This window comes from Cherax quadricarinatus, chromosome 61 (assembly GCF_038502225.1).
Source record: "Cherax quadricarinatus isolate ZL_2023a chromosome 61, ASM3850222v1, whole genome shotgun sequence".
In the NCBI taxonomy this organism is placed as follows: Eukaryota; Metazoa; Arthropoda; class Malacostraca; order Decapoda; family Parastacidae; genus Cherax; species Cherax quadricarinatus.
The window spans coordinates 13,285,921-13,297,957 of NC_091352.1; the positions used below are offsets into that span (position 1 = coordinate 13,285,921).

General features: G+C 41.5%; 1 protein-coding gene and 1 long non-coding RNA gene across 4 annotated transcripts in view; one reads left to right on the forward strand and one right to left on the reverse strand.

Moving 5' to 3' along the window:
- Positions 1-6,371, forward strand: part of LOC128699325 (tigger transposable element-derived protein 1) — a 30,036-nt gene extending 23,665 nt beyond the window's left edge. For all 3 annotated transcript variants that reach the window (XM_070098240.1, XM_070098238.1, XM_070098239.1), the window contains one exon: positions 691-6,371. In XM_070098240.1, the coding sequence (XP_069954341.1) occupies positions 691-1,692 (1,002 nt within the window). In that variant the 3' untranslated portion in view covers positions 1,693-6,371. The remainder of the gene's footprint in view (positions 1-690) is intronic.
- Positions 1-12,037, reverse strand: part of LOC138854506 (uncharacterized) — a 55,856-nt gene that overhangs the window by 1,592 nt on the left and 42,227 nt on the right. The window lies entirely within an intron of this gene.

Genomic DNA, 12,037 nt, shown 5'->3' on the forward strand with positions numbered 1-12,037 from the left:
CCTCTACAATAGATCAACATTCTCTACAACATGCCACCTCCACAACAGGCAATCACTGTACAACCCTCTACAGTATGCTTTCACTCTCCACATTTGTAAATGCATTTGCTAGTTTGCCAAGATCAGTGCCTGAAGGTTCAGTAATGTGTATGAAAGCAGAAAATATGACAACTCCTACAGTATGGATGAAAGGCAAATGTGCACACACTTGGATGTCTTCGTTGGATATGTTTCAGTCCTGGGACCTTGGAGTGACCAAGATCCCAGGACACAAAACCTATCTAATGAAGATGTCCTGAGTGTATGTACCCATGGTCTTTCATCCATCAGTAATATGTGTTTACAGGCTGTAGTACTGACAAATCTAGTGTTTAACTACTGTAGTCTCACTACCTCTTTCTCATTCCTTGTCTGTCAGTTTCACTATCTGTTGTCCTGATTACTAGTGTAATGTAATTATGGTAGCAGTAGAGCATGTGTGTGTGTGATAATGTACACTACAAGTTTTTCTGAGAACCTCTTAAAATTAGGGTGCTTCTAATATGATGGAAAAAAGTGCGTGTGTGGGTAGGTGTGTGGGGATGGTATGTGCACATACATACATACATACACACACACTGTTTAGTCATTTTACATTATGTACTTAACATCAGAGTATACATATGTTTCATATATTTTTATCACTCACAGGATGCTGATGTGTGGCAAAAGCAGGACAAGGGAATAGTCTTTAAGGAAGTGATGGATAGGCCAACAGAAAGTGTGATAAATACAGATTCACATGAAAATGTCATAAATAATAGCACTGGAAGGCCTTTATATCTGTTCATTGATGAGCCAAAAGTTGACTCAATGATAAAGCCTCCATGTGCCCTCACTGATGAGGAAAAAATCAAATTTACCTTAAGGCTTTCACAAGTTTTCACCGATGAGCAAGAAGCTGAATTATTCAGGTGTTTTCAGAAGGTAGATATATTGTTTGGTGGAATTACAAGTACAGAAGCTTGCAGACTAGCTTATGACTTTGCAGCTAAATTTAATATTGAACCACATCCTGCATGGGATGTGAATAAAAAGGCAGATATTGAATGGTTGCAAGGATTTCTAAACAGACACCCAAGTATAACTGTTAAGAAAGGGGATTGGGCATCTAGTCATGTTGCTTTCACAAATTCAGCTGCAGATCATGTTCTAAAAGCAGTACCTAATTTGTTGACTGCAAAAATAATAGATGAAGAAAGCTCTAAGAGCAGTAGTGACAGCTTGCATTCTAAAGATAAACATCTCCTAACTGACCACAATTATGCTACAAAATGTATAGACCAACCACATGAGCAGCATAACATAAGACATGAATGGTTGTTTAGAAAAATATCAGCAGATGAGGCACAGGATAATTCCATGTTGAAGAGAATGACTTCTCTGAACAAGTGTATGCAAAACTGTGAAGACTTCCAGGGTGATTTTAATATTGGAGAAACAATATATATCATAGAAAACAAGAATGCTTTTGAAGAAAAGGAAAATACTTCATTATTTTCAAAAGAGAATGAATATGTGTGTGAAAATGAAGTGGATTTGGGCACAAATGAGGGAAATAATTTATGTATTAAAGAAGATTTGATTATAAAAGAAGAGGAAGATTGCTTATCAGAGAATGCAGATTATATGTCTGCAATGGATTATGCATAAAAAGTTTAATTCATGTTTTGTATTTTTTAGTTGAACTCAAAATGAATATCAGCATCAAGCCGAGCTGAAAGATTCATACCGATTTTGTTTTTGTGTATTGAGGTTTTGGATTTGACATGCACTACTGACCTACATCTTGTCAGTCATACTGGATATCAAGCTGCATTGGCAAATGAATGTAACTTACCTGTTAGGAAATTTTCTCAATGATTATTGTTTATTGATTATTGATTATGATAAGCCAGATCTGGCATTCCACGGGTTCTCCAAGAATTTAGAAGGATGAGAAGGATGCATATAAATGACCTCATAGGGGACAGGAGCCGTAGTGGGGAAACAAGTGTAGTCAAAGATAAGATAAAACCAATATTGCAAACTAGAAATACAACAGGAAATAGCAAACAAAAGGACTCCACTAGCAATAGTGAGGATATATTACCAAAAACAACTGGTGGGAGCTCCATTGTTGGTGCTAGGGAGGATAGGAATAAGACAGGTAAACATGCACCAACAGGGAATACAGTCACAGAAACCCAAGGCAAATGGAAACCAAGCCTGTGCACATACTATGCACTTGGTATCTGCAGACATGGAAAATTTGGAAAAACAGATGGGACGTGCAACTATGACCACCCTAGAAAATGCCGTGCCCATATGACAACAGGAAAATGCAAACTCCCTTCCTGTAAGCTTTTTCACCCTGAAATGTGTACCTCTTCAGTACAGGAAAGACTGTGCTATAACTTAAATTGCCAGGCACACCATCTAAAGGGGACAAAAAGATACAAAACATCCAGGCCATGGGAAAACCTGTGTAGCCACAGCCACTCAAGAGGGAGAGGTTTTTTAGTGCCAGGAAGGAAAAAAAACTGGCAGGAAATGGCAGAAATTGTACACCAAATCCAATCATTCCTGGAGTGGAACCACAGTCAATGGCCTCCACTCCAAACCAACAGATACAGATACTAATGCCGGAAAAAAAATCCCCCAGTACCAACAATACCACCAGTCCGATGACATTCTTCTTTGCAAATATACAGGGTCTAAAGCCAGCAACAAACAACAAAATACCTTTCATCCGTGGACTGCTTGCAGAGGCAAAGGCAAGTTCGCGGCTTTCACTGAGACCCACATAAAGGATCACTTGGACAACGAAATATGGATCCCAGGTTACAACCTATACAGATGTGACAGAGTGAACAGGCAAAAGGGGGGCGTTGGCCTGTACATTGCAGAGTCACTTGTTTGCACAGAACTGCTTAATGCCTCAAATGATGTAGTGGAAGTTTTAGCAGTAAAGATCGAGAACCAAAACCTAGTCATTGTGGTAGTCTACAAGCCTCCGGATGCAACATCCCAGCAATTCCAGGAACAGCTGTTAAAAATTGACCACTGTCTGGAAAATCTTCCAGCTCCTGCACCCAACATCTTGCTCCTGGGGGATTTCAACTTAAGGCACCTAAAATGGAGGAATATAGCAAATAATATTGTTGCAGTAATAACACCAGGAGGCAGCTCTGATGAAAACTCACACTCACACGAGCTTTTAAATCTCTGCACAAAATTCAATTTAAACCAGCAAATAATAGAGCCTACTAGAATGGAGAATACACTAGACCTCATCTTCACTAACAATGATGATCTGATAAGAAATGTCACCATATCAAAAACAATATACTCAGATCACAACATAATTGAGGGAGCATTCACCAAATTCAACTTCAATAACTAAAACATAAAGTGGGACCAAGTAAACCAAGTCCTAACTAATATAAGCTGGGAAGATATACTAAGCAACACAGACCCCAACTTATGCTTAGAACAGATTAACTTGGTGGCACTCGATGTACGCACAAGGCTTATTCCTCTAAGAAAAAGGAGGAGTAGATGTAAAATAGAAAGAGACAGGCGCTCCCTTTACAGGCGACGGAAAAGAATAACAGAGCGGCTAAAAGAGGTCAATCTATCTGAAATGCGTAGGGAGACACTGGTCAGAGAAATAGCAAACATCGAACTTAGGCTAAAGGAATCTTATAGGAGTCAGGAATCGCGGGAAGAACTAAAAGCCATAAATGAAATCGAAAGAAACCCAAAGTATTTCTTCTCCTATGCCAAATCAAAGTCGAGAACAACGTCCAGTATTGGGCCCTTACTTAAACAAGATGGGTCCTACACAGATGACAGCAAGGAAATGAGTGAGCTACTCAAGTCCCAATATGACTCAGTTTTTAGCAAGCCACTAACCAGACTGAGAGTCAAAGATCAAAATGAATTTTTTATGAGAGAGCCACAGAATTTGGTTAACACAAGCCTATCTGATGTTATCCTGACGCCAAATGACTTCGAACAGGCGATAAATGACATGCCCATGCACTCTGCCCCAGAGCCAGACTCATGGAACTCCGTTTTCATCAAGAACTGCAAGAAGCCCCTATCACGAGCCTTTACCATCCTATGGAGAGGGAGCATGGACACGGGGGTCGTCCCACAGTTACTAAAAACAACAGACATAGCCCCACTCCACAAAGGGGGCAGTAAAGCAACAGCAAAGAACTACAGACCGATAGCACTAACGTCCCATATCATAAAAATCTTTGAAAGGGTCCTAAGAAGCAAGGTCAACACCCATCTAGAAACCCATCAGTTACACAACCCAGGGCAACATGGGTTTAGAACAGGTCGCTCCTGTCTGTCTCAACTATTGGATCACTACGACAAGGTCCTAGATGCACTAGAAGACAAAAAGAATGCAGATGTAATATATACAGACTTTGCAAAAGCCTTCGACAAGTGTGACCATGGCGTAATAGCGCACAAAATGCGTGCTAAAGGAATAACAGGAAAAGTCGGTCGATGGATCTATAATTTCCTCACTAACAGAACACAGAGAGTAGTAGTCAACAGAGTAAAGTCCGAGGCAGCCACGGTGAAAAGCTCTGTTCCACAAGGCACAGTACTTGCTCCCATCTTGTTCCTCATCCTCATATCTGACATAGACAAGGATGTCAGCCACAGCACCATGTCTTCCTTTGCAGATGACACCCGAATCTGCATGACAGTGTCTTCCATTGCAGACACTGCAAGGCTCCAGGCGGACATTAACCAAATCTTTCAGTGGGCTGCAGAAAACAATATGAAGTTCAACGATGAGAAATTTCAATTACTCAGATATGGTAAACACGAGGAAATTAAATCTTCATCAGAGTACAAAACAAATTCTGGCCACAAAATAGAGCGAAACACCAACGTCAAAGACCTGGGAGTGATCATGTCGGAGGATCTCACCTTCAAGGACCATAACATTGTATCAATCGCATCTGCTAGAAAAATGACAGGATGGATAATGAGAACCTTCAAAACGAGGGATGCCAAGCCCATGATGACACTCTTCAGGTCACTTGTTCTATCTAGGCTGGAATTTTGCTGCACACTAAGAGCACCTTACAAGGCAGGTGAAATTGCTGACCTAGAAAATGCACAGAGAACCTTCACGGCGAGCATAATGGAGATAAAACACCTCAATTACTGGGAGCGCTTGAGGTTCCTGAACCTGTATTCCCTGGAACGCAGGCAGGAGAGATACATGATTATATACACCTGGAAAATCCTAGAGGGACTAGTACTGAACTTGCACACGAAAATCACTCACTACGAAAGCAAAAGACTTGGCAGACGATGCAACAAAAAGCAGGGGTGTCACTAGCACGTTAAGAGACCATACAATAAGTGTCAGGGGCCGAGACTGTTCAACTGCCTCCCAGCATACATAAGGGGGATTACCAACAGACCCCTGGCAGTCTTCAAGCTGGCACTGGACAAGCACCTAAAGTCGGTTCCTGATCAGCCGGGCTGTGGCTCGTACGTTGGTTTGCGTGCAGCCAGCAGTAACAGCCTGGTTGATCAGGCTCTGATCCACCAGGAGGCCTGGTCACAGACCGGGCCGTGGGGGCGTTGACCCCCGGAACTCTCTCCAGGTAAACTCCAGGTATCCATACATACACTAGCCCACCTTTCTGCCAATAGTTGCTTATATCTCACCCTAACTTCTTCCTCCGTTAGTATATACACTTTCACCTCTCTTACTTCCTGTTGCTATATTCCTTTTGTCCCATCTACCTCTTACTCTAACTGCAGCTACAACTAAATAATAGTCGGATATATTCATTTCCCCTTTATAAACATGCACATCCTGAAGCCTACCCATCAACCTTTTATCCACCAATACATAATCTAATAAACTGCTTTCATTTACATACCTTGTACAGTATACTTATTTATTCTCTTTTTTATAAAATATGTATTACTTATTACTAAACCTCTTTCTACACATAGTTCAGTTAAAGGCTCCCCATTTTCATTTATCCCTGACACCCCAAATTTACCCACTACTCCCTCCACAACATTTTTATATAAAATTTTCTGTAAATGTTAAATAAGTTTATGATTATTACCAGCATTGCCACTCTCACCAGGAATCAAGCCGATGGTTATAAATGTACCATAATACAGTATCCCTGTGAAGAGGAATTCAAATCTTTATTTTGATAAATTGATATGTTAATATTTATAAGGTATTCACTGGTGGGGTACCTGGCAAGAAATTGGTTGAGTTGCCCAGTCCTAAAAGTAACTAAAAGAGTGTTGAAATTATTTTACCAGATAAAATATTTAAAATGAAACGTCAGCATTTTTATTTACCTTAGACATAATGAGATGGCAATCTGCAGCCTCAGATACTTGTCACTGATGCAGGCTTGTTGCCTAACCCTACCCCTCAAGGGACGTTCTAAGATGCCTTTGATATTGTTCATGGACTGAACCTGAATGTCTCCCATTCTCCAGGAACTGTATGACCCCTACCCTCAAAGGAGGTTTATGGATGCCAGTGAGGGAGCTCTTAACATCTTAACTGGAACCAACATACTAGTATGCAGGTGACAAGGATTTGTCTAAAGTACTAGTATGCACAATTTTTCATGCCTTCAGATATGCCACATGTCAATGTTTTTGACTTTTTCTGAACTGTTTGAGTCTTTTACAATCTCTTTATGCCTTTGAAAAAAATCCAAGGCTAGGCTGCTCCATGTAGTGCATAATCGGTATTACTGCCTAACTAGCATGAGTAAAGTATTAAACCAGGACTTGTTTTGCTTATCTACCACCAAATAGTGTGAAACTGGCAGGAAAATATCTTACGGATATCTTATTACATTTTCATGACAAAAACAGTAGAATTCAGCCCTAAAACACTTATGTAGTAGATTTAACCAAGGATAACCCAATAGTCTTTAGACTATAGTCTTTCTCCCTGGTCTGTCCACACTCACACTCGCACTCCACAGTTAACATACAAACTATATCTTATTTTCATTTCCCTCGGATATTACACAATTACAGTGGACCCCCGGTTAACGAACTTTTTTCATTCCAGTAGTATGTTCAGGTGCCAGTACTGACCGAATTTTTTCCCATAAGGAATATTGTGAAGAAGATTAGTCCATTTCAGACCCCCAAACATACACGTACAAACGCACTTACATAAATACACTTACATAATTGGTCGCATTTGGAGGTGATCGTTAAGCAGGGGTCCACTGTACAGTGGTCCCTCACTTTTCATAGTTCTTGGCAATCATAGATTTTGGAAATCATAGGGGTATTTTCTTATAAACATGGACTCGCTTTTCATAGGTTGACTCATGAGTAGTAGTTCGTCCGGGACGCATACCCACGGCGTGAGCTGGGGCAGCAGCCAGTCTGGCATTGTTTACCAGTGAGCGAAGGTCCCCTCACGTGCTCCAGCGAAATATTTCATAATATTTCATTTATTTTAGTGCTTGCAAGTACTAAATAAGCTACCATGGCTCCAAAGAAAGCTCCTAGTGCCAAGCCTGTGGTAAAGAAGGTGAGAAATATGATTGAATTTAAGAAAAACATCATTGAACAATATGAAAGTGGTACAAGTGCGGCCGAACTGGCCAGGATGTATAAGAAACCCTACACAACCATATGTTCCATAATGGCCAAGGAAAAGGAAATCAAGGACACTGTTGTTGCAAAGTGGGTAACTATGCTGACAAAAATGAGATCACCAGTACTCGAAGAGGTTGAGAAGCTATTATTGGTGTGGATAAATGAGAAACAATTAGCAGGAGATACTCTTACGACTTCGATTATTTGTGAAAAGGCTAGGTAGTTGCACAACGATCTGGTAAAGAAATTGCCTGAAAATAGTGGTGATGTGAATGAATTTAAGGCCAGCAAAGGTTGGTTTGAGAGATTTAAGAACCGTACTGGCATACACAGTGTGGTAAGGCATGGTGAGGCTGCCAGTTCGGACCACAAGGCGGCTGAAAAATATGTGCATGAATTCCAGGAGTACATAGAGGCTGAAGGACTGAAACCTGAACAAGTGTTCAATTGTGACGAAACAGGCCTCTTTTGGAAGAAAATGCCAAAGAGGACCTTCATTACACAGGAGGAAAAGGCAATGCCAGGACACAAGCCTATGAAAGACAGTCTGACGCTAATGTTCTGTGCTAATGCTAGTGGGGATTTCAAAGTGAAGCCATTACTAGTGCACCATTCTGAAAATCCCAGCGTATTCAGGAAAAACAATGTTATGAAGAGTAAATTGTGTGTGTTTTGGAAATCTAATAGTAAGGCATGGGCCACGAGGGAAATTTTCGTCGAGTGGTTCAATGAAGTGTTTGGCCCTAGTGTGAAGAATTACCTCCTGGAAAAGAAATTGGATCTCAAGTGCCTGCTAGTAATGGACAATGCACCTGCTCATCCTCCTAACTTGGATGACCTAATTTTCGAGGAGTTTGGGTTCATCACAGTAAAGTTCTTACCCCCGAATACCACTCCTCTCCTCCAGCTCATGGACCAGCAGGTCATTGCAAACTTTAAAAAACTCTACACCAAAGCAATGTTTCACAGGTGCTTGACTGTGACCATAGACACTCATTTGACCCTAAGGGAATTTTGGAGAGAACACTTCAGCATCCTCCACTGCATAACCCTTATAGGTATGGCTTGGGAGGGAGTGACTACCAGGACTTTGAACTCTGCCTTGAGAAAATTGTGGCCAGATTGTGTCGACAAGAGGGATTTTGAAGGGTTTGGGACTGATCCTGATGAGCCTATGTCTGTTGTAAAATCAATTGTGGCACTGAGGAGTTCCATGGAGTTGGATGTGAGTTTGGAGGATGTGGAAGAATTGGTGGAAGACCACAATGAAGAGCTCACCACTGAGGAGCTGCAAGAGCTTCAGCAGGAACAGCAACAGGTCGCAGCTCAGAATCTTGCTGCAGAGGAGGAGGAAGAGAGATGGAAGATGGTGCCTTCAGAAATTAAAGAGATTTTTGCTATGTGGGGTAAGATGGAAAGCTTTATGGAGAAACATCACCCTGACAAGGTTGTTGCAAGCCATGTTGGCAACATGTATAGTGACAAAGTCTTGGCCCATTTTAGGGAAGTTTTAAAGAGACGCCAGAAACAGAGCTCTCTGGACAGTTATTTTGCGAGACAGGACTCCAGTGACTCTCAAGGTGGTTCTAGTGGCATTAAGAAACAGAAAAGAAAAGCAACCCCAGAAAAGCAATTGGTACCTGAGGTGTTGCTGGAAGGGGATTCCCCTTCCAAACTGTAAACAATCCAATCTCTCTCCTCCTCCAGTCTTCCATACACTAAGAAGAATCTCCAATAAAGGTAAATGTTATGCTGTTAATGTTTCATTCATCATTTCCCATTGTATTGTTTATGTACTACATGTATATTTCATGTAAAAATTTTTTTTGTTTTAATACTTCTGGGTGTCAGGAACGGATTAATTGTATGTACATTATTTCTTATGGGGAAAATTGATTCACAAATCGTAGAATTCGTTAATAGTAGCAGCTCCAGGAACGGATTAACTACGAAAAACGAGGGACCACTGTACGTATTTAAAGTTTAGCTCTAGCAGTGATTCTTATTATGCGAGGGAGTACTTGGCACGTGAGAGGGAGGGAAGGAGGTGGAGAGAGGAAGGAGGGAGGGAAAAGAGGACAGGAAAACAGAATGAGAGGGGGATGAAATGGGAGGAAGGGAAGGAAGGAAAGGAGAGGGATCAGTGGGAGGGAGGTGGAACTGGGATTCATACTTTACACAGTGGTAAGTTTATTCAGATACAGGTAACAATATAGTACAATATAACAGAAAAAATTCTTCTCTGAGCAAACCCACACTATCAGCCCTTCCTACAAGCTGTCAGCTCTCCCTCACTCTGCCAGCTTCCCACGCTGCCAACCAAGCTGTCTCCACATGTTCAGTGTTAGCGATAACCAACAACCATCCCTCCTTCAGGTATCATCTGTCCTCCACATATTCAGCCACCCCCTGTTCCCCAAACTGCTAGCCCCCTCTTTTTCCCCCTCCCCCTGCTGCTTCAACAGAGGGTCAGTGCTCCAATCAAGTCTTAGCTCCTCTACCACTTTGCCTCAACTACTGTAAATCTCACTACTTAAGCAAAGAGGAGGGGAAGAATAAGAGGGGGAAGGAAAGGAGGGGAGAGAGGGAAGAAGGGTAGAGGGGAGAGGTGGGGAGAGAGGGAGAGGGGAGGGAAGTTCCTGTTGAACGTCTTCACATCACGTCTTGGTTGCCCGGTGGCCTGGTGGCTAAAGCTCCCGCTTCACACACGGAGGGCCCGGGTTCGATTCCTGGCGGGTGGAAACATTTCGACACATTTCCTTACACCTGTTGTCCTGTTCACCTAGCAGCAAACAGGTACCTGGGTGTTAGTCGACTGGTGTGGGTCGCATCCTGGGGGGACAAGATTAAGGACCTCAATGGAAATAAGTTAGACAGTCCTCGATGACGCACTGACTCTCTTGGGTTATCCTGGGTGCTTAACCCTCCGGGGTTAAAAATCCGAACGAAATCTTATCTTACCTTACATGTTTATCTTCACTTCACCACCCCGTTTTTTTTTTCGCCTAAATGAAAAAAAAATTTGATTTTGATTTTGATATTATCTGTTTCTATAATGAAAAAATGTTTCGACGGAACTCAGTTAATTCATGATAACACTTCAAGTGAAAAACTTCATTATAAAAAATTCGTAGGAAACTGTACAAAAAAAATGTAATATATAATTAGGATGATTCTCACAGAATCGACCGGAAGACTTGATTATTAAAGAATTTCCAGTCACTCTGTACTCCGAAGGATGTAGTGAGATGCTGTTTACCTAGCAGTGAATAGGTACCTGGGTGTTAGCTGACTGGTATACAGTGTACAGACCTATCTGTCATCAGTGATACACTAATGAATTCTTTATGAATGAGACCCAAAATTTGGTCATCTCAAAAATCTCTTGATATTATCCTAACACCGCAAGACTTTGAAAAGGCAATAAATGGCATGCCCATGCACTCTGTCCCAGGTTCAGACTCATGGAACTCCGTGTTCATCAAGAACTGCAAGAAGCCCCTGTCATGTGCCTTCAGCATTCTATGGAGAGAGAGAGCATAACACAGGGGTCATCCCACACTCACTAAAAACAACAGACATAGCTCCACTCTACAAAGGTGGCAGTAAAGCAGTTGCAAAGAACTACTGACAAATAGCACTAACATTCCATATCGTAAAAATCTTTGAAAGGGTTCTAAGAAGCAAGATCGCCAACCACCTAGATACCCATCAATTACACAACCCAGAGCAACATGGGTTTAGAGCAGGTCACTCCTGCCTGTCCAGCTACTGGACCACTATGACAAGGGCCTGGATACTGTAGAGGATAAACAAATGCAGATGTAGTATACACAGACTTTGCAAAAGCCTTTGGCAAGTGTGACCATGATGTAATAGCGCACAAAATGCGTGATAAAGGAATAACAAGAAAAGTTGGTAGATGGATCTATAACTTCCTGACAAACAGAACACAAAGAGTAATAATAAACAGAGTAAAGTCCGAAGCAGCTACGGTGAAAAGCTCTGTTCCACAAGGCACAGTACTTGCTCTTATCCTATTCCTCATCCTCATATTTGTGTCTTCCTTTGCGGATGACACCCGAATTGCCATGACAGTGATCTCCATCGATGACTGCAAGACTCCGAGCAGATATCAACCAAATCTTCATATGGGCCACTCAAAACAAGATGAAGTTCAATGAAGAAAAATTTCACTTACTCAGGTATGGAAAACTTGAGGAAATTCAAACTGTATCAGGGTATACAACAAATTCTAACCATACAATAGAGCAAAAAAGTAATGTGAAGAATCTGGGAGTAATAATGTAAGAGGATCTCACCTTCAAAGACCACAACACCGTATATACTGCATCTGCTTGGAAAATGATAG